The sequence below is a fragment of the Garra rufa genome, chromosome 19, assembly GCF_049309525.1.
Source record: "Garra rufa chromosome 19, GarRuf1.0, whole genome shotgun sequence".
NCBI lineage: Eukaryota > Metazoa > Chordata > Actinopteri > Cypriniformes > Cyprinidae > Garra > Garra rufa.
In genome coordinates, this window is record NC_133379.1 from 38309279 (window position 1) to 38333877 (window position 24599).

At 31.7% G+C, this 24599-nt stretch overlaps 1 protein-coding gene across 7 annotated transcripts in view; it reads right to left on the bottom strand.

Moving 5' to 3' along the window:
- The window catches only part of rapgef1b (Rap guanine nucleotide exchange factor (GEF) 1b), a 61715-nt gene that overhangs the window by 2009 nt on the left and 35107 nt on the right, over positions 1–24599 (bottom strand). For 2 of the 7 annotated variants that reach the window (XM_073824373.1, XM_073824371.1), the window contains exons 7-26: positions 23045–23107; positions 20334–20454; positions 18164–18350; positions 17632–18081; positions 16319–16524; positions 14523–14681; positions 11249–11395; positions 9962–10048; positions 9800–9885; positions 9609–9705; positions 7684–7759; positions 7419–7507; positions 7246–7334; positions 5645–5830; positions 5481–5565; positions 5284–5378; positions 4526–4604; positions 4310–4411; positions 4083–4180; positions 1441–1569 (exon numbers count right to left, since the gene is read on the bottom strand). In XM_073824373.1, coding sequence (XP_073680474.1) covers positions 1441–1569; positions 4083–4180; positions 4310–4411; positions 4526–4604; positions 5284–5378; positions 5481–5565; positions 5645–5830; positions 7246–7334; positions 7419–7507; positions 7684–7759; positions 9609–9705; positions 9800–9885; positions 9962–10048; positions 11249–11395; positions 14523–14681; positions 16319–16524; positions 17632–18081; positions 18164–18350; positions 20334–20454; positions 23045–23107 — 2631 coding nt within the window. The remainder of the gene's footprint in view (positions 1–1440; positions 1570–4082; positions 4181–4309; positions 4412–4525; positions 4605–5283; positions 5379–5480; positions 5566–5644; positions 5831–7245; positions 7335–7418; positions 7508–7683; positions 7760–9608; positions 9706–9799; positions 9886–9961; positions 10049–11248; positions 11396–14522; positions 14682–16318; positions 16525–17631; positions 18082–18163; positions 18351–20333; positions 20455–23044; positions 23108–24599) is intronic. The other 5 variants (XM_073824372.1, XM_073824375.1, XM_073824374.1 and 2 more) reach the window with 5 other exon arrangements.

Genomic DNA, 24599 nt, shown 5'->3' on the forward strand with positions numbered 1-24599 from the left:
TGATGTATGGTTTGTTAGGATAGGACAATATTTGGCCGAGATACATCTATTTGAAAATCTGAAATCTAAGGGTGCAAAAAATCAAAATACTGAGAAAATCACCTTTAAAGTTGTCCAAATTAAGTTCTTAACAATGCATATTACTAATCAAAAATTACATTTTGATAGGTTTACGGTAGGAATTTTACAAAAAATCTTCATGGAACATGATCTTTACTTAATTTCCTAATGATTTTTGACATAAAAGAAAAATCAATCATTTTGACCCATGCAATGTATTTTTGGCTATTGCTACAAATATACCCCAGCGACTTAAGACTGGTTTTGTGGTCCAGGGTCACATATATAAATACATACTCATGCATGTCTATATTTAAGAAAAATGCTGTTTATATATTAAATATATTTATAAATAAGATAAATTATATGAATGTAAATACATAAAAACATACTGTATGTGTGCGTCTATGAATACATAATAAATAACAGTGCACACACACATACTGTATATAAACAAAAATGTTATTTTGGGTGTGATTAATGAACAGCACAATTAAAAGCATATAATAATTCATATTAATATACATAAAAACAAAATATTTCTAGCTTTGATAATTCATAGGTATGAATTTCTATCTTATAATTACAATACAAGTAATAATTGTTCATAATTCTGACTGTTTATATCATAATGACTTAGTATCTCATTATTTTTGTCTTAACTGTGCCATAATTACTACTGTCATAATAAAACTATCATAATTATGACTTTTTATCTCAATTTCAATTTGGCCTTATTGTTTGTCATAATTTTGACTTTTGGCACAATTGAAACTTTTTGTCATAATTATCACTGTTAAAACAGTTTTTTGTCGACATTTCAACTTTTCATCCCATAATGACTCAGTATTTCATAATTATGACTTTTTAAGTCATAATCATGACTGTCATAATTGTCAATTTCAACTTTGTCATAATAAATATGATTGTCATTATTATATTTTTTGTCATAATTTGACATTTTATTCTCATAATGACTCTAATTTTGACTTTCTATCAATGTTTATCCATTTTTATGTAAACTGACGGACTGTCATTGTTGTCAATTGTAACTTTTTTTCCGCAATTATTCAGCATCCCATAATTACAAAGTGACATAATTGTTTTTTTTTTGTCATAATTTAGAATTTTATTATCATAATAACTCAGTATATCCTAATTATTTATGCCATAATAATGATTAATGAAACTTTTTCTTCTTATGTGGCAGAAATAGATGAGTGATGTTTGATTTGACTTCAGCCTTTAATGCGTCATAGCTTCATTTTACAAATCAGTTTGAGCAAAGTCTATGGCAGACTTTTGGACCGCAGCTTGAATCACGTGTGATCTAATCTCACGCTTCTCAAACGTGGGGTTTGAGGCCAGAAGATTACTCACACTTGCTGGAAGCGTCTCATGCTGTCCAGAATGTTGAACTGCTGCCAGCGCTTGGAGAAATTCACTTTACCGTCGATAAAATCTGGGTTTCCGAGATGAACGAACGTCAAGTCCTGTAGGATCAAACCCCTGTCAGGAAAAGAAGAAAAAAAGAAGCATATCAGCAAAACTAAAACATGGATAATTAAACAATTTTCAATGACTGTCAGATATATTGTGTTTGTTATAGCCAACTAAAACTATTAAAAAACATTTTCGGTAAATAAAATCAAGCTGGAATAAAATGAAGTTGAAACATAAAATTAGACACTAACTGAAACAAGTTTAAGAAATAAAATGACTAAAAATGACTAAAATAAAAACAAAGCTCAATAAAACAAAAAATCAACGAAAAAGGCACAAAACAAAATTACTAAAATGTAATCTAAAATTAAAATTAAAATGTTGAAAATATGAATTTAAAAATTTAATTTAAAATATTAATTAATACATAAATAATACTAAAACATAGGGGTGTGACGAGACACTTATCTCACGAGACGAGACGAGACGAGACGAGATTTTGGGCTCACGAGAACGAGACGAGATTTTTGGCTCACGAGAACGAGACGAGACTTAACTTTTTTAAATAAATCCTCAATGATGAAATATATAGGGGACAATAGTATTTTATTCAACAAAAAACACAAAATGCAAAAAAATAAATAAATAAATGTAGGTGCATTTTGATATGAACTTGTACTTTATGAAATTAAACTTATATTTTAATGAATTATATGCAGTAATAAAAATGCTGCATGATTCTGGGTAAACTGAAAAACAATTTTCTTTTATAAACTGGAGATCACGATTCTGAAGAAAAAAAGGATTAGAAAATTAAACAAAATGACATAATTTACTATTGGTTCTGAAATAATGTTCATTGCTTAAGTCTGAAAAAAAAAAAACTAAAAAAAATGAAGGAGCCCGTGTCTCAATTAATAAAGACTTTCACTATTGGAATCTCTTGAATGTTTAATTCAATGACAAATATTTTTTTAAACGTGCAGTTGTCGCCCTCTCCTGGTGAAGAGAATAAACGTTACTCTACATACGTGTTATACTTTCGTTTTTGATCGCTACTGTAGACAATAAGTGTGTATATCCAAACTATAAGCTTTTATCCCAGTACTTATGTTATTTAAATGTCTGTAACAAAGACATGATGATGATTATGTGGTTAAAAAGACTGTTTGTGTTGCTTTCTGAAACCACAGCAGTAAGAATGCAGATTCGAATGTATTCAATAACGTTCACATGGTAAGCGTCAGTGGAGCGCGTGAAACAGTTGTAACTGACAATGCTGAATCACAGTCATTCATGAATAAGATCGCATGGGTGTTTGAATAGAGATTGTGATATTTTTATAACTATTAGTCATGCAGCCCTAATGTAAACATTGCAAAATGTTTTGCCATGATATCATCACGTTCTCGGGAGACCAGTCAGATCTCGCGGGACACATCAGAGTCTCGCGAGATCTCGTGCCACGAGATCTCGTCACACCCCTACTAAAACAACAATGGCTCATAAAAGCAGTTTATTGAAGAAATAAAACAATAAATAAAAACTACATAAAAACATTAAAAAAGAAGAACTAAAGTACTAAAATGTGTTAAAATATAAAACTAATTAAAAGGTTTAAAAAAATAATAATAAATACTATAATATGTGACCCTGGAGCACAAAACCAGTCTTAAGTCGCTGGGGTATATTTGTAGCAATAGCCAAAAATACATTGTATGGGTCAAAATTATTGATTTTTCTTTTATGCCAAAAATCATTAGGAAATTAAGTAAAGATCATGTTCCATGAAGATTTTTTGTAAAATTCCTACTGTAAATATATCAAAATGTAATTTTTGATTAGTAATATGCATTGTTAAGAACTTAATTTGGAGAACATTAAAGGTGATTTTCTCAGTATTTTTGATTTTTTTGCACCCTTAGATTCCAGATTTTCAAATAGATGCATCTCCGCCAAATATTGTCCTATCCTAACAAACCATACATCAATAGAAAGCTTATTTATTTATATCGAGCTTTTATGTGATGTATACATCTCAGTTTTGTAAAATTTAACCTAATGACTGGTTTTGTGGTCCAGGGTCACATATTATATACAGTTAACCAAATTTTATTCAGTCACCTTCAACATTTCTCACATTACCATCATAATACTTTGTTGACCAATTACTAAGCAATGCTTCATTTTGTTCAGTCTGTGGTATAAAAAGGTTAAAAACTGGTAGTCCACTGTATGACAATTTTTTGGGTATAATGTCACAGTTTACTTTATTTTGCTATCCTCACTTACATAAACGAACTATAGTGTCCTGCACCCACAAAAAAATTAAATCAAAATCAAAAATGATATCTGGTATCTGAATAATTTTTGGTTTGGCTGTACATAATACTAAAATAACACTGGTGCACATATTTGTATGAAGGTCATGAACCTCACAAATTTTGTCAAAGATAGAATTTTGTGCTTCTCTGAACTAAAATGCTTTATTTGCTTATTTTTTTTAATTTATTCTCGGTTTGTTTTCCGACTCCTGTTTGTATTTTAGTACAGTGGTTTTGTTTTACACACAAACTCACAGGTATGGTATACATGGAGGCTCCACTTCTGCTAGGGCCGCTCTGTATGCTCTGAAAGACGACGAACTGTCAATCAAAGTGCAGTACTCCTCCAAACCCTGGAAAAAACAGAGACAAAGATTTAAAAACATCTACTTTTCATATGATCAGCTAGTACTGAATGGTTTTCTTCAGTTATGTTAGTTTTGACAGTGAGAGGGAAGTCAAGTCAGACTTGTGTGGCTGACCTCAGACGTCTGTTTCTGCCATTCCAGTCGTCTGATTGGTGCAGAGTCCAGCGCCGAGAGAATCGCCAAATAAGAGTTGAAGTTATTCAGTTTCCGCAAGTGCTACAGACAAGAACAAAAACATTACATCGCTCAGAAAATGCATTCAGAATCAATCCACAGACACAAAGACACATATGTTTTCATACGTTTGCATATGTGTGTTATTCTAGTTACCTTCATGATTTTAATAAATTTGAGCAGAAGTTTCTCTCTGTCCTGAGCTTTCTCCTGCTGGATGATGATAGAGCGCACCCTAGAGGACAGGAGGAATTACATTTCAGTACACACATGGGTGAGGAATATGTAGGGCACGAGGATGTAGTAAATATGGCAACAGTTTGATAAAAAACTATCACCATATACACAAAGAAAGTAAAAGGTCTCACGGCAGCCCCTTAAAATCAAAAGCTCAGTTTAAATTGAGACCAAAATATATTCTATTCTACATATGTGACCGCAAAACCAGTCATAAGGTTAAATTTTACAAAACTGAGATGTATACATCATATGGAAGCCCAATAAATAAGCTTTCTATTGATTATATGGTTTGTTAGGATAGGACAATATTTGGCCGAGATACATCTATTTGCAAATCTGGAATCTGAGGGTGCAAAAAAATCAAAATACTGAGAAAATCACCTTTAAAGTTGTCCAAATTAAGTTCTTAACAATGCATATTACTAATCAAAAATAACATTTTGATGTATTTGTAGTAGGAATTTTACAAAAAATCTTCATGGAACATGATCTTTACTTAATTTCCTATTGATTTTTGGCATAAAAGAAAAATCAATAATTTTGACCCATACAATGTATTTTTGGCCATTGCTACAAATATACCCCAGCGACTTAAGACTGGTTTTGTGGTCCAGGGTCACATATAGAAATCATGTGTTGTTTTTAGGGCATGGTGGGTATCGGTAAATATGTACCAGTAGCTCATGTTGTTAAAGTGCTCCGTAAACTGCGTCAGATTTGGACTTTTCTCTTCATTCTGTTCTTTTGCCCAAAGCAGCACCTCGGGAATCTGAAGAGGTGAAAGTGAGAACAACAGGTATTACTTTTTACCTTTATACACTCCCAAATCTCAAAACAGTTTTAAATCAAGTAAAACTGTGTGCATTATTACCTCAATCTTGTAAAACAGTTCTGCATCCAGCAACGTCAGCTGATCGGCGATCTCATGACTGCGGAAATCATGCAGCGTGCCGGGCCTTTGGAGAAAGAGCCGATTAAACATCTAGACAAGCCTGCACAGCTGAGAACAGTCTTGAAGACCCCTGAAATCTTTACCTGGCGGAGACGCCCCGTGCGGCCAGAGGTTTGAGCATGTGCATGTGTCGCAGGAGCCTCTTTTGTTCCACTTTATCGAGGATGTTTTTTCGCAGCACCCGCGCCAGACTCAGTTCTCCATTGCACACCAGACGGAAAACCAGATCCATTAACTGCCGCAGGATGTCCTCGGTCAACTCCACCAGACTGACACACAGACAGCATGAAGAGGTCAATCAATCACACATACACCACCGTTCAAGAGTTTGAGGTCAGTGAGATTTAAATATTTTTATTTTTATCCAGCAAAATTTGTTCAAAAGTGACAGTAAAGACATTTGTAATAAATAAAAAACAAATAAATGCTGTTATTTTTAACTTGATATTCATCTGTGCATCCTGAAAAATAAAATATATCACAGTTTCCACAAATATTTGAAGCAGCACAACTGTTTTCAACAATGATAATAATCATAAATGTTTCTTAAGCAGCAATTCAGCATATTAGAATGATTTTTGAAGGATCATGTGACACTGAAGACACTGGAGTAATGATGCTGAAAATTCTGCTTTGAATCACAGGAATAAATTAGATTTGAACGTATGTTGACTTATTTTAAATTTTAAAAATGTTTCACAAGATTATTACTATTTTACTATATTTTCAAACAAACAAATGCAGCCTTGGTGAGCAGAAAAGACTTCTTTCGAAAAACATTTGTTAAAAAAATTGCTAAATGGGTCAAAGATGTTAAGATGTTCATGTCAAAAGAAATTCACAAAAGTGATTTTATGTCCATAGAAAGCACATTAAATGGAAGTAAAGTGTCTACTTTTAAGATTTCGAATGAGTTTTTGGAGAATAAAATGTCATGCAGTGTGACACAATATTTGTATAAAAATTCAAACAACATGCTTATTCTGACTTGTACATATATAAAGAAATTAAGGTAGCATATTAAAATGTATTGTGTTTTAAATTAGTAAAAATTCTTACTGGCAAATGGGAAAAACCTAGGATAGTGGCAAACTTTTAAAATGTAGAATTACAACTAATTAGTATGTGGGGTGCAAGTAATTTGTCTTTTAATACGTAAATAGATTTTTGTTGTAAATATGCCTGACAACATTTTGTAAAAACAACAATTTATAGCAGTATTACACTTATTGTTGTTATTACGCTTAAACTCTTTTTCGTCTTTGACCCAAATATATTCAACAGTGTATAGTGTACATAAAATATAGCTATTAAAATAAAAAAGGATTATATTATATAATATTAAATAATTTAGCTTTAAACAAAAGACAAAAAAAAAAATAGGAACATTATATGAATTAATCAAATAATCATTTGATCCTATGTTTTTATCTAGTACCTTAAATAAATCGCCTGAATGAACCAATTAGTTAAAAGAAACATTTCTTATTATCATCAGTGTCAATTTTGATTAATTTAATGTGATCTTTCTGAATAAATAAATAAATATTCATTTTAAAAAAATAAAAAATAACCAATGATTCCCTAATTGCATTTAATGCAAAAAAAAAAAAAAAAACAACCCTGAAAACTCAATTTATCTAGTTAGTAGTAGCTATATAAAAAAAAAAAGGTATTTACTCACCAGAGTTCATCCACGACTCGCACCAGCACGAAGAAAGTGTTTTTACTGACACGCTTCTTGAAAGTGTCTGGGCTGTGACAAAACCGAGTATATGTGCGGTGGAGTTAAGAAAACAAACACACATGCAAACTGACTGTTGCTAACAGATCAAAATAAAGCATACAGAAGAAAGGATATCTGTAGTGTAGTTTCTTAATGAGGTCTTCAGGCGTTATGAAGGTTCTGTAGGTGGTGAGAAAAGCCTCACAGTACAACACCAAGTCTACAACACAAACAGACAAATATGATTAATACGCACTCATATACAGCAAACCTACAAACGCTGCAGGAATACATCAGTCTAACAGACACGCTAAAGCCAAATTATAAGAGCAAACAACACATGTATACTTAAATGCAGAATAATGATGAATTATATGAAGATAGCAATGGAATTACCTTTGCGATCTGTTTCTGTAGCGTGAACTAGCAGTATATCACCAGAGCCGGCTCTCACATCAGGACCATCATCATTCTATCAGAGAGAGAGAGAGAGAGATATTACTGCAGGCAACTGAAGTCCAGCTCAGTTTGGCTCTGGCCGCCCATCGCAGCACTGCACCAGCTGACGTCTGTGTGTGTGTGTGTGTGTGTGTGTGTGTGTGTGTGTTTAGACATCAACCACTACAGAATTACTCTATAAACACTGGAGGCAATAGACAAAAAGCTCCGACCTTGTCAAAAAACTCAATACATCAAATAACACATGCAACAGATTTCCAACATAGCTCTGTTGGTTTAATTTTCACTCTGATTCCTCATTCTTTACCCATGATATAGCATAATTTCTTAACTCAGATTAATATTTCATGTCTATCTATTAATTTATTCGACAGGCTGTGTAATAAGCAGAATAATGAACATGACATCCTGAATTAATCTAACAGTGATTTTATTTTGCAATTATGATTGGCTGACTGTACATCACATACATAATTATGCTAATACGATTGTCTTGTGCCTGTACAGTTTTATCTTCTGTAAAGCTAATTTTTCAGGATTCCCACCCTTTTTAACCAATGAATCTCCATGACTTATCAGTTGTTTGTGGTTACTAGATAAGGAGTTTTCAAAATTTATAGATAATACCGTCACATAAGACCAACTTCTATTCGAAGTAGTTTCTTAAACATTTCTATGACTTTTTACATTTTATTAATTTTCATAACTTTTCCTGAACGGGACATATTAAAAATATGAACATATTTAAATATATGCACACTATACATGGTGTAAAATAATAAAAACTGTCCATATTTAGAGATGCATGGATAAATAAATAAATAAATAAATGCATAAAAAATAAAAACAAAAATGTGTGAAAAATGATTAATAAATGCTTAAATATATGGATAAATAAATATATGCATAAATGCATAAAGAAATGCTTAAATAAATAAATGCAGGCAAAAATGGATAAATAAATGCATGCATAAATTCATGCATAAATAAATGCATGCATAAATTCAAGCATAACTGCACAGATAAATGCTTAAATAAATGCATAAACGCAGGCAAAAATGGATAAACAAAAATTCATCCATAAATAAATTCATGCATAAATAAATGCATGCATATATCCATAGATAAATGCTTAAGTAGATGCATAAAGGCAGGCAAAAATTGATAAATAAATGCATGCATAAATAAATGCATGCATAAATTAATGCATAAATGCATAGATAAATGCTTAAATAAATAAATACATAAACGCAGGCAAAATGGATAAATAATTGCATGCATATACGCAGGCAAAAATAGATAAAGATAAATTCGTAAATAAATGCATGTATAAATAAATGCATGTATAAATCCATAGATAACTGCTTAAATAGATAGATGCATAAATGCAGGCAAAAATTGATAAATAAATGCATGCATAAATTAATGCATAAATAAATGCTTAAATATTGCATAAAGGCAGGGAAAAATGGATAAATAAATGCATGCATAAATTCATTCATAAATGCATAAACAAATATACGCACAAATCCATAGATAAATGCATAAATAAATAAATGCATAAACAAATTCTTAAAAACGTAAATGCATAAATTCATGCATAAATGCTTAAAAACAAATGCATAAAATCATGCATAAACAAATTCTTAAAAACGTAAGTGCAGGCAAAAATGCATTAATAAATTCATGCATAAATGCATAGATAAATGCTTAAATAAATAAAAGCATAAATAAATAAATGCAATTAAATCAATCGTAATATTCCTAATATCCTAATATGACAGTGGCCATCATTGCTTTTGGTTTAAGCTGTTTAATAAAGGTTTAATGAACACATCATAAAGTTTTAATAGTATGATTACCTCTGCTTTGAGTGTGATGCGGTTCATAATATCATTATGATCAATGAGGGACAGTTCATCAACATCATCTATCTGACTATGACTGGGTTCCTTCGGCCTGTGAGCGAGAGAAAACATATCACAAATGTTTCCGCATCTCTGTCCTGTATATAATACAGCAAAAACACACATGCACAAAGAAGAGTTCATACCTGTCCTTAGACAATGCTTCCTTGCTATTGGATGTGGGTATGTGAGGGGTGTGGTCTTGAAGCACGTCATCACATGATGAGGGGTCCTGAAGAATTCAAACAAATGTTAAATAGGACTCCAAACACACAAACACAGCTTAACACAATGACAAGCATACTTACAGTGCGGTGTGTGTTTTCTCCATTAGCCTGTGTGGAGGAGTACAGGTTCACATACTCTCCCTCACCGCCTTCATCAACACTTTCACTCTAGAGTAAAAACAACAGGGACAAACGGCACAGATCCGTCAGAAAGGCAGCCAATACTCACCAACAAACACATGTTGTGAAAGTTTCGTGTGACATACAGTACAAATGTGAATCATGTGCTGCATTCTGTGCAAAATACCATTAGAAAGACCAAAAAAATAAACAACAATTTAGATTTTCTAAGGAAATGATACCATGCAAAGATGCTGAAACAGATGTTTGCAGTGGTTGCTTATGATATTCTGGTCTATAGTTACTATCGAGTACTAGGGTTATTATTGTTAAAAAATTCATTACTATTAATAAAAAAAAATTAACAAATATATACAAACTTACAATAATCAGAAATGTGAAATGGTGCCTTTGTTAACCAGCTGAAATAAAATAAGTACTAAAATAACTACAAATAAATAATCCAAAACTAAAAACTCAAACTAAAAAAATAACTAAAAGACATATTTAAATATTAAACAGGCTAATACGGCATACAATATTTAGAAATGTCCGTATTTACAGATAAATAAATGCATAAATAAATTAACTAAAATTAAAAAAATCTAAAATAACTAAACATAAATAATCTAAAACATCGATACAAAACAATTAAACTATAAAGACATATTTAAAAGGAAAAAAAAGCATAATTACTACAAATTTAACTAAAATTAAAATGAATAAAATAAAAAAATAAAATCGAATTCAAATATTAACAAAAAAAATAAATAAAATACAATAGTAAGTAACACTGCCCAGGACCGTCTTTTATTGTCCAAATTGTGTAAAAGTAATAGCACACCTCTCCTTTTTCACTCAAAAAACTCAGACTACTTCGAAAACTGAAAATATACGAAATTACATGCAGTGTCCATTGAGCACTAGATGGCGCTCTTTTACATTATTTTGCACAATTCATATTCAGAAGGACATGCACATAATCAGACAGTATTGTATTTTCAGGAAAATTAGAGATAAAGTTAAAGGAATTTTGCATGTATTTCTAAGATAGCTGTGCTTTTCAGATAACTGCAACTCCATTTCGAGGCGTCTTTGGTGGAAAAAAAAAAACAGGCATTCATTTTTATTTTTAATACTAGAAATGTAATGATTATGATTTGCTTAATTTAAAATTCAATTCAACACAAAAAGTACATATTTTGACAATTACTGACTGAACGTGTGCTTTTTTGAAAGTGTGTTTACCGCGGAGGTAAGAAGCGAGTCAGAAAGAGAAGATTCAGAAGGAAGACAGACGGCCAGAGAGACCAGAGAGCTGGTCAAGGACCCGTTAGAGACACCCCCACCATCTAGAGCTTTGCCGGCATTGGTCAAGCCAACCAGGTCGGAACTCTGCAATCGGACGAGACAGAAGAAAAGAGAAGAGGAAAGATGGAACATTTAGAGAAAAATATGAAAAGCAGGAAAAAGAGAACGGAGGAAATGTGTTCTATTTTGTGTCAAATACTAGGACAGCGAGTTTACATTTGTAGCTATAAAGAGAAAAGCTCCATCAGACAATACAACACAATGCTGGACAAGTCAAATCCTGGCTGAACTTCCGGATGTTGCTTAGAGGGATTACAGCACCTGCAGGGACTCGCCCGGATCACAGACAACATTCCAGATCATCCCATTACACACACTCACACAGCAAACATGGTCCAACATGTTTCCCTGAGAGATCGGGAAGAGCATCCCCCATTCTATTCCGTCTGTGACATTCAGGAATGCAAGCAATCCACAGAGACTCAGAGGAGGGAGTGAGGAAAAGAGATAGAATGAGAAAAAAAACTTACATATGGTGCCTCAAACACACACACACACACACACACACACACACACACACACACACACACACACACACACACACACACACACACACACACACACACACACACACACACACACACACACACACACACACACACACACACACACACACACACACACACACACACACAGCACTTAACGTTGACCTCTTTCCATAGGCAAACACACACACACACTCACTCATATAAACATCATATTGCTTCTGCTCTGACCTCTAAGGTCAGGGGTCAAGAGCACAGAACATTCCAAGACAATTCCCAGATTCCGTTACCATGACAAACTAGTCCCTAAAACTCATCACCAGGGAACAGATCTCTAAAAAACAGCTTGCTGATCTCAGATCTCAGATCAGATCATTTTCAGTTTTCAATCATTTCAGTTTTGTTATTAAGTGCTTTTGTCATTTTAATTCGTTTTTTTAATTATTACAACCATTTACATGATGATAATTAATAATTATATTATTTAAAATTAAGTTTCATCTAATATTTGTATCTTATTTCTTCATATTAAAACCAGTTTTAGTTAACAATAACACTTAATAATAGACTGTGAAGTCTCAATTCTCAATGTAGCACTTTTTAAAAAGCCAAGAAAAGCCATAGATAAGAAATAAATATCAGAAATATATTGTATATATATTTATTTATTTTTTACATTTTGTATCTCTTGCTCACCAAGCTTGCATTTATTTGATTCAAAGTACAGCAAAAACAGTAACATTTCTAAATATTTTTACTATTTAAAATAACTGTTTTCTACGTAAATATGTTAAAATGTAATTTATTTCTGTGATCAAAGCTGAATTTTCAGCATAATCTCTCCAGTCTTCAGTGTCACACGATCCTTCAGAAATATTCTAATGTACTGATTTGCTTTTAAAAACCATTTTATTTCAAGATTTGTTGATGAATTAAAGTTCCAAAGATCAGCATTTAAAAAAATATTATATTTTATAAATGAATACTTTTATTTAGCTTTATTTAATTGATTTAGACAATTGATAAGTGATGATAAAGACACTTATAATGTTACAAAATATTTCTAGTTCAGAAGAACAACATTTATCTGAAATATCAAAAAAAAAAAAAACTGAAGAAAAAAATTCTACTGCTCTTTTCAACAAAATAAGAATAATTTTTTGGAGTAGCAAATTCAAAAATTAGAATGATTTCATGTGACTGTAGTAATGATGCTAAAAATTCAGCTTTGAAATAACAGGAATAAATTACATTTTAAAATACACTCAAATAGAAAACAGTTATTTTAAATACTAAAAATATTTCAAGATTTTCACTGTTTTTGCTGTAATTTGAATCAAATAAATGCAGGCTTTGTGAGCAGAAGAGACGTCTTTGAAAAACTAAAAAAATCTTACTGTTCAAAAACTTTTGATTGGTAGTGCATGTAATATTTTTTAAATGTATTTATTAATTTTTTTGCCTAGTCAGGACATGACATTCATTTGTGGGGTTTTTCTAGGTAATACTATCAACAGTAGAATCGGAGATTCTAGACAAAATATCACAGCTTCATACGGCATAAAAGACTCATGAAGGAAAAACTGGTCAAAACTTATATGAATTGTTGAAAATAAATAAAAAATTTTCATATAAACAATGACACATTCCAACTGATTGCAAGTCTAATAAAAAAAAAATATTCTAGAGATAAAAAGATTTTGTTAAATATTTAACTCTTGTGCACAAAACCCAAATTTATGCTAAAAATCAAACGCTTGACTACACAAACCCCCTCTGATGCAATGAGCAGTTATTAGTGAATTAGTGAATTCAGTAAAATAACATATGCATGCATGACATCCATGAGCCCTGGATCCAAAACTTAGTTTTAATGCTACATGAAGATTAAACAGCATTTTGATAAGCTCTAGACTTAAACCTTAAACATCAACAGATAAAAGAAGATCAGATAAGCTTTTAGACTTAAACTTTAATTCAGCTTCGGTTCTGGTTCCAAAAGTCACTAAATAAAACCCAAAAGGGCAAAGTGGACACACAAACTCCATAAATAATCTTTAAGTCACATCTGAACTGTGGTTTAATAACCACCCCAGAGAGACATGTGAAAAATGATGACAAAACCATATGAAGAGCACATGTGTCCAAACCACACACGAAATGACCAGAACATTCTGAATACAGATGACACACATAAGCTAAAGTAGAAACATGAGTAGAACAAATTTCTGTGCAAATTGTGATTCTTTACAAATGTTGCATTTAAATTCAATATAACAATGCAAATAAGAATTAATTTAATTGCACGGAAACATAGTCTGTTTAAGAATAAAACTTTTAATTAATTAATTATAAACTGTTAAATAGTTTTTCAATGCAGTTACTCATATAAAATATAAATACATAAATAAATAATATATAAAATTATAAATATGAATTATCATGTATTATATATTATAATTGATATAAATTCTTACAAAAAATACATGCAATATTCAGAAAATTCAAATATGAGGTTCTATTATTATTATTATTATTGTCATTATAAATGATCTGCACTAAAATGTATACTTATAGCACAAATTTTGTTTTAATTTTTTGTGAGAGGTAAAAATCTTTTGTCATTGTTTCCATGTGCGTTACACTCCCGACTGCTCGACACTCACCACAGGTGTGGTCAAAGAGGTGTGGCCACTGAGGAAGGAGCTAGACACTGATAGGCTGAGACCAAGAGCAGGCTCCGCCTCCTCCGGAAGCCCAGCAGGAGGAGGGAGGATTGAAAAAGAGGAAGAGGAGGATGAAGGAGGAGAAGAAGTGTAGGAGGCCTAGAGTGGAAGGCAGAAACATGGAACAGGAAGAAAAGAGACAGGAAAGAACAAAAGACGAAATCAGGTTAAAAAGAAAGAAAGGCAAAGTGAGTTAAATCAACTCGTAGAAAAAAGCAGAAAATTACTTAAAAGCAAGATGAAATGTAGTGCTTTTACATTCCTTTAAAAAGATTTTTTAATATATATTTCATTTTAAAATGTAAATAAATTATATAAAGACATACAATAAATAATACTATGTTGTATATATAAACAATACACAATTTAAATAACGTAAATTACGTTTTTCAATTTATAGTAATTACAGGAAAAAGTGTTTATGGTTTAATCAATTGAATAAACTTTATTTAAAAACATTGATTTGGCAATGCATAAAATCTTCTAAGACCCTAAAAAAATAAAAAAAATAAAAAATAAATAAATAAATAAATATATATATATATATATATATTTTTTTTTTTTTTTTTTTTAATTAAATTAAATTAATTTAATTTAAAAAATAGAAACAAAACAGGAAATTAAAAAAACTGTAAAATTACATTTAATTATTCTTTTTTTGTTAAATATTATTATATAATTTTCAAGAATGTAATAATGATGTAATAAATTTGGATTTTCAAGTTGCCTTTAAAATAGAAATTAACAGAAAAGAAAAAAAAAATAGCACAAAAGAGAATAAAACTATGAGCTACTATATTTTATATTTATATAATAGTATTTTTAGATTTTTATTAATGCGCACCAGCAAAAAAGAAAAAATAAGAGATGATGAGAAAATACGATAATCATGCTGCTGTCACAAATTTCCCACAACATGTGAGTTCCGGCTTTGGAACCCGATCTAATCTGCAACTCTTTTACAAAAAGCAAAAAAAAAAAACATAGTTAATCCATGTTTTCCAGTTGACTTTACAGTGACCCTGACGTGGCCACCAAAACAGTCACGTGCTGCCTAATCTAAAGGACCTCAGTTTGACCTTTTACCTTCAGGAGCTTAACCTCTGACCTGCTGCATGCTCACCGCCCTCAGACATTCATTTGTGGGGTTTTTCTAGGTAATACTATCAACAGTAGAATCGGAGATTCTAGACAAAATATCACAGCTTCATACGGCATAAAAGACTTATGAAGCATGAAGGAAGAACTGGTCATCTTATATGGATTGTTGAAAATAACTAATCTTTTTTTTTTTTTTTCATATAAACAATGACACATTCCAACTGATTTCAAGTCTAATAAAAAAAATATTCTAGAGATAAAAAGATTTTGTTAAATATTTACCTCTTGTGCACAAAACCCAAATTTATGCTAAAAATCAAACGTTTGACTACACAAACCCCCTCTGATGCAATGAGCAGTTATTAGTGAAATCAAATGCAACCAAAGCCCAGAGTTAGTCAGTAAAATAACATATGCATGCATGGCATCCATGAGCCTGGATCCAAAACTAAGTTTTAATGCTACATGAAGATTAAACAGCATTTTGATAAGCTCTAGACTAATCTAAAGGACCTCAGTTTGACCTTTTACCTTCAGGAGCTTAACCTCTGACCTGCTGCATGCTCACCGCCCTCAGGCACAGGTCACTGATAACATGCATTTGATGCGACGCATGCACATGGATCATAACTCACCAGCTGTCTCTGTTTGGGAGGCAGTGCTGGTGGCGGGACGGGCTCATGGACGGAGTCCGAGCTGCTGTAGGAATCGTTGAAGCCGTAAACCTCCTGAAAGCGCTTGTTCCTCCGCTGCTCGTAAATACTCTCATTCTGAGGCATCTGGTAGAAGACGGACGGCTGAGGTTCAGAGTAATCCTCCACAAACTGCATGTACTGAAGGACTATAGAGAGAAAAGAGTTATGTGTGTGAAAAATGAGGCAATTTCTTGATTCCAGTTTCACAATAAATAAATAAATAAATAAATATAAATATATTGCATTAAAAAAAATAAAATATATTTATTTTTAGATGCAGTTTTCAAATCAGTGTTTATGAAGAAATTGTATTTTTCAGATTTGTATGCTTTATTGGCATGACCAAATTGTACATTTTATTTCTAAAGCAGAACAAATAAAGCAAAATTGTAACTGTAAAACTGTAAAATTGTAATAATAACAAAAGTGCAAATGGTAAAATAAAACTAAATAAAAAAATATCTAAAATTAATTTAAATAAATAAAATAAGTTAAATAAAATAAACAGTTTTATTCAAAATTAAAAATGTACCTAAAATTTTTATTAAATGTAAAAAAAAGAAAAAAAAAAAAAAAAAAAAAAAAAAAAAATCACACAAAATTAAAACATTTATTTAAAATGTATTTAATACAATAATTATGCAAAAAGTTAACTGGCAAAGAAGATGCATTAAAAAACATTTTAATATTTTTAATTATAAAATATATATATATATATATATATTTGTTAAATATTTACCTCTTGTGCACAAAACCCAAATTTATGCTAAAAATCAAACGTTTGACTACACAAACCCCCTCTGATGCAATATATATATATATATATATATATATCATTTTTTTTAAATTTAGTTAAGTTTAGTAAAATTTAGTTAAAATTTTAGTTTAGTTTAGCGAAAAGTTAGATTTTAATTAAAATGCAAATAAAATTGTAAAATTCCATTTAAATTAAAACTATTATATTAATAAAAATATTAATTAAATACAATATTGACATAATACTCTGTTAACTGTTAACATTGTTTTCCATGTTTGTCACAATAAATGTTTCAAATAAATACATGGTATATAATTTTCACAGAAGTAAATTAAAATTTTAATTTACAGAATTAATTTTAAAATATAAAATTAATTGATTTGGCAATGGATAAAATATTATTAGGCTCTTAAAAAAAACAACTCTCTTATTCAAAAAATAATTTATTTATTTCTGGGTGGTATTTCAAGAGAAATTAATAAAAATATTCTCTTACTCTGTTTGCCCTTCTTCTCTGGCAACGGCGGTGGGCTGTCGGCGTCCGTACACTGCGAGAGATCGTCTCCTCCGTTGACCTGCGGAAGCGGCGACACCGGAGTCACCAGCGGGAACGGCGGCGTCGGCTGCTCCTCTTCTGACAGGTTATCATAGTGCGACGGGAGGCGTTCGTAAAGAGGGTACGCTGATATAATCGGCGCCGACCGCCGCTTCTTCTGCGGGAGGGCGGGGGGAAGCACGCTATTGGTCGGTCCAGGTGGGGTCCAGTACTCCAGGGAAGCCTGATTGGTGACAGGAGCACTGAAACGCGGGTGGGCGGGGCTTAACGACTGAGACTCTCCGTGGCATTCCGGGAGAGGACTCAGACTGCTGCCGCCTGTCGGAAACGGTAAAGGCTCGGCTACGGATAGATCCTGATGCAGGAAGTCGTAATCGGGATCATATCCCTCTATAGACAAATAAAGAGAGGATCCCATACTGGTAAGTGTTCAAAAATGTTCCAAGTTTTATTCGTAATGGTGTTTGCATACCTAGTGTTTCACAGCTAGTGTTGCGAGAGCACTGGCCGCTGTCTCGCTCCAATGACGAGAGCTGCTCGTCGGACTTGCTGAGTTTTCCCATACTGTTACAGGGAGAAAGACGAGGTGAATCTCCGCCGTACGACTGGCTCCCACCGGAGAAACGCCTCTGGAGGAGATCCACGTCAAACTCCTGCTGCTTTAAACACAGATCATGTGACAAACACGCAGTTACCAAAACATTTTCGTTCTAGGTTTTAACACATCAAGAATTCTCTGAACGCACACTGAAATTACATCCAGAGCTATTAGTATTAAATGTGACCCTGGACCACAAAACCAGTTATAAGTAGCACTGGTATATTTGTAGCAATAGCCAACAATATTGCATGGGTCAAACTGATACATTTTTCTTTTATGCCAAAAATCATTAGGATATTAAGTAAAGATCATGTTCCATGAAGATATTTAGTCAATTTCCTACCATAAATATATCAAAACTTAATTTTTGATTAGTAATCTGCATTGCTAAGAACTTCATTTTGACAACTTTAAAGGAGATTTTCTCAACATTTTTTGCACTCTCAGATTCCAGATTTTCAAATAGTCGTATCTCAGCCAAATATTGTAATAATCCTATCCTAACAAACCATACATCAATGTAAAGCTTATTTATTCAGCTTTCATATGTAAAAATTGACCTTTATGATTGTTTTTTTTTTTCATCCAGTGTAATATATGTAGTTTTGATTATTATTATCTGATTATTATTACCTCTGGTTTTATTTTTAAGATTAATTGTTATGCTCTATTATAATTGCATTTTTTCTGTATAATGAGCTTTATTGGCATGACAAAAACTGCACATTTGTATTAGTAAAGCAGTGCAAATTAAACAACATAACAATTGGTAAAATATAATAAATGGAAATTTAATACATTTAAATAAAATTAAAAGAAATTTTAAAAAAAAAATGTGAAGAAAATTACAACCTTTTAACAAAATATTTACCAAAAATAAAATCAGAAATTAAATTAGATTTTGTGGTAGCATTAATTTTAAAAACTCTTTTTTTTATTGAATGATATCATAGGTAATTTGGTCCTAAATGTTGATTGGTCAAAGCAGTGTTCCAGTCATGCTAAAATACATTATATAAAAATATCCATATTGTAATATTTTACTGCACAGAAGCCATAGAGAAAAAAATATTTAACTTGTATTAAATTAATAAAATTACTAGCCTGCTAAGTGACAATCTGACTAGATAAAACCAGCAAAAAAGATCTTTCATCAGGATAAATACAATGAATATATAATAATATTTTATTTAATTTTATAAGTATTTTAATTTGTATTTATATTTAGAATTAGCCTTTATTTTCATAATTTCAGTTTAAATATATATATATAAATATTTAGTTTTATAAAAATGTTTTAAATATATATATTTTCACATATATTTCTAATTAATTTTTATTTCACATTTACTTCAGCATACATTAAAAAAATATATAGTATAATATAAAATAGTATAAAAAATATATTTTATAAATATATATTATTTTAGATTTATTTAAATTAACAAAAATGTTTTTTTTTACAGTTTTGGGGTAGTGAAAAGTTTCATATATTTGTAACATTAGCCAAAACATTGTATGGGTCAAAATTATTGATTTTTCTTTTTTTACGCCAAAAATCAAAGATATTAAGTAAAGATATTTTGTAAATTTCCTACTGTAAATATATCAACATTTAATTTCTGATTATGCATATGCATTGGTAAGAACTTAATTTGCACAACCTTAAAGGTGATTTTCTCAATATTTGGATTTTTTTTGCACCCTCAGATTCCAGATTTTAACAGATATTTCAAATTTCACATGATGTAAAAATCTCAATTTCAAAAAATTGGGAGACTTATGACTGGTTTTGTGGTCCAGGGTCACATATATTATTTTAGTTTTATTTCAATTACCAAATGTATTTTTAGTAGTTTTAGTTAGAGTTTATAATAAGATCCAAACCCAATTCAATATTACACACTTCAATTTTAAGTTAAGATTTTAATCAGTATTAGGGTTGTTGTGGTTAAAAAATAATCAATAATCAGGATTAGGCACGGTGGAAGCTCAAAGAGGTCAAAGGTCAAGGGTCAAGGGTCATGTTCAGGTGCTGTACCTGTCTTAGAGCTCCAGGAGGCAGGTTGAGACCACAGGGGACCCGACTCATCGGCGCTACCACGGCAACACGTGTGGGGGATGGGGCCGACTGTCGCTTCTTGGGAGGCAGAGCGGGCGGGCTACGGCACAATATGCAGAAACATGCAAATGAGCTCACAAGTATGAAACAAACAATGTAACAAGGTCAAACGAAACGAGCACAGACTGTCTACACACAGTTAGTGAGGGTCTAGCCTGGAATTTAATTGGACACACAAACACACATTAAAGTAGCACAGCGGTGAAATGTGTGGGCGGTGAGTTCACATCTTGGGTTTCCCTGACGATTCTTCACACTTCAATGAAGCGCCAGCGGGTAACCATGGAAACATTACAATAAACTAATCATAGAACACCTAGTGGGAGGGATTAGAGAGGGATGCAGCGCTAGCCAACAATCCTGATGGAATGCGCACAGGATTCCATTTGAAATTTTCGGAAAATTTGAAAAAAATATTCATAAAGGATCCAAATGGGAATCATTCAGAATCTCCTAAGGACTGAATTAATGATACAAACTGGCAATTCTGACTTTTTTTCTAAGCAATGGGTGATACAAATTTATAATTCAGACTTTTTTTTTCTTAGAACTGGGTGATACAAAGTCACAATTCTGACTTTTTTCCTAAGCAATGGGTGATACAACTTGCAATTCTGACTTTTTTTCTTAGAATAGGGTGATACAAACTCGCAATTCTGACTTTTTTCCTTGGAATTGGGTGATACAAAGTCACAATTCTGACTTTTTCCCTTCAGAATTGGGTGATACAACTTGCAATTCTGACTTTTTTCTTAGAATTGGGTGATACAAACTCGCAATTCTGACTTTTTCCCTTCAGAATTGGGTGATACAAAGTCACAATTCTGACTTTTTTCCTAAGCAATGGGTGATACAAACTCGCAATTCTGACTTTTTTCCTTGGAATTGGGTGATAAAAACTCTCAATTCTGACTTTTTTCCTTGGAATTGGGTGATAAAAACTCTCAATTCTGACTTTTTCCCTTCAGAATTGGGTGATACAAACTCGCAATTCTGACTTTTTTCCTTGGAATTGGGTGATAAAAACTCTCAATTCTGACTTTTTTCCTTGGAATTGGGTGATAAAAACTCGCAATTCTGACTTTTTTCCTTGGAATTGGGTGATACAAAGTCACAATTCTGACTTTTTCCCTTCAGAATTGGGTGATACAACTTGCAATTCTGACTTTTTTCTTAGAATTGGGTGATACAAACTCTCAATTCTGACTTTTTCCCTTCAGAATTGGGTGATACAACTTGCAATTCTGACTTTTTTCTTAGAATTGGGTGATAAAAACTCTCAATTCTGACTTTTTCCCTTCAGAATTGGGTGATACAAACTCGCAATTCTGACTTTTTTCCTTGGAATTGGGTGATAAAAACTCTCAATTCTGACTTTTTTCCTTGGAATTGGGTGATACAAAGTCACAATTCTGACTTTTTCCCTTCAGAATTGGGTGATACAACTTGCAATTCTGACTTTTTTCTTAGAATTGGGTGATACAAACTCTCAATTCTGACTTTTTCCCTTCAGAATTGGGTGATACAAACTCGCAATTCTGACTTTTTTCCTTGGAACTGGGTGATACAAATTCATAATTCTGACTTTTTTCTCAAAATTGGGTGATACAAACTCTCAATTCTGACTTTTTCTTAAAATTAAATGATAAAAAACTCGCAATTCTGACTTTTTTCTTCGAACTGGGTGATACAAAATCATAATTCTGATTTCTTACCTTAAAATTGGGTGATACAGACTTGCAATTCTGACCTTTTTTCTTAGAATTGGGTGATACAAACTAATAATTCTGACTTTTTACCTTAGAATTGAGTGATATAAACTCACAATTCGGACTTTTTTCCCTCAGAACTGGGTGATACAAACTCGCAATTCAGCCTTTTTTCTTAGAATTGGGTGATACAAACTCGCAATTCTGACTTTTTTCCTTGGAATTGGGTGATACAAATTCATAATTCTGACTTTTTTCTCAAAATTGGGTGATACAAACTCTCAATTCTGACTTTTTCTTAAAATTAAATGATAAACTCGCAATTCTGACTTTTTTCTTAGAACTGGGTGATACAAACTCGCAATTCAGCCTTTTTTCTTAGAATTGGGTGATACAAACTCAGAATTCTGAATTTTTTACCTCAGAACTGGGTGATACAAACTCGCAATTCTAACTTTTCGGTTCTTGTTCGGTTCTCATGGCTCGGCAGTGTTTTTTTAGGATTTGTGATTTAAAATTTGATTTTTAAAACATAAAAAATAAAAAGGTTATAAAGGTTTGTTGTGCATGTTTGTAGGGCTGCCCCGACTTGGCCCAAATTTTTTTTTTTTTTTTTTTACAGTGTATGTGTTCTAAAATATTCCCATTCGGATCTTGCAAATTATTTCAAGAAATTCCAACAGAAATTCTATTCACATTCTTTTAGGATTTAAAGACTAATCCTCATTTGTCAGCCATGCAAATTCACTGCAATCAGGCTTTCCTCTGATTGGCCGTCACTCTGCAGCGTGTAATCCGATTGGACGCACACTGCCAAACAACCACATGCAGGTAAGTGGCGTCGCCCAATCAGAGAGGAGGCTGAGGGGTGTAACTGTGCGATGTCAAAACGCACACAGGGAACACCATTGGCTAACATACGTTTCCATCGCTGTGGCCCTCCGCTGCCCGGCAACAGGATCAGAGCACAACTGCATCCTTTTCCTGGCCCAGGACAACCAAACGATCATAGAGTGCAGAGAAAGAGGATGAACAAACGCTTTCAGAAAAACAACACAAAAATGGATGAAAATGCAGAAAGACACAAAGTGTGATCGAAAGACACAAAGACGACTGAGAGAAAAACACATACAGTGGTTGAAAGAATCACACAGTATATGACAAGCTAAACAGACAGACATTAACTAGAGCACATGTTATATTTTGTAATTTTTACGCTAATGGAAATTAGACTGTGAGGTATGGAAATACAGTTTGTTCAATATCTCATAATGTGAGTTTAATAATGGCTGATACTGACGCAAAATGATGCAAAACTGAGTGCAGGTGGCGGATGGCCAATATAACACCATTATATATTAAAATATTAGATAATAGGTTTGATATTTTTACAGATATTAATAGTTTTCCAGTTAATCAGTTATTTAATATTGGGTTTCTACTAAAATAAGAGCACAAAACAAAAAATCACTGACATTGAAAAAGGCATTGTGAAAACAAAGAGCCTTGCATAAACATATATTGCTAATCAAATGGGTCAAATTGCTTATTTGTTGACTATGCAAAATATTATTGTTGTGAAGCAAGCTGAGATTAGTGATGAATTAATCCGTTTCTTAATGCAAAAAAGGTATGCATTTAAAATGCATTTTTTTAAAATGGTTATAATTTAAACATTATTTTTAAAAATGAAAAATAATTATATAAACACTTAGATTTAATAATAATGAGATGTGCATTAAATAATAATATAAAATAACTGAACATTTATTTGGCATAATATTAACTGTATTGAACTTGACATCAAAAATTTTACAATAAAAAATCATAAAATTAAAAAAAATTAAATATTAGCCAATTTGCTGTTGCATTATTAATTGAAAATGTGTTTACACACATTTTCATTGCAAATACTGAAAAAAAAGAAATGAAACGTTAAATGAAATAATAAAATAAACAAATAAAATAAAATAAATTTAATTTCAACTAGTTGCAAAGGTAAAATATCTCATCTTCATCTAGTTTAAATTTATGTACTAAAGAAACTAAAACCGAAATTAATTAATAAATCTATAAAGCATACATATAAAATACAATATGTATAAAAAATGACAAATACAAAATTACTAAAACTAATTTTTTGTAAAATTAACATTAACCACAATACTATAAAGGATACTAAAAATGTGGTTTAGAAACAATTTTCACACAGAAATTGCTAGTAAATGTCACAAAAAATTACAAAGAAAAGTAAGGTTGGATGAAACATGAAATTTATAAAAGTAGAAAGACTGAAATAGTAATATAGAAATACAGCTCTGAACTATAACTGATGGCGAATTAAATATGTCATGTACTCTGACTAATCTAATCTCATACACCCTTCACAAACACCTCTTCTCATCAGATGGTAAAAAAAACAACTCACAACCATCCATATTTCCCCTTTGCAAAAATTGAGCATGATGCAATTTTA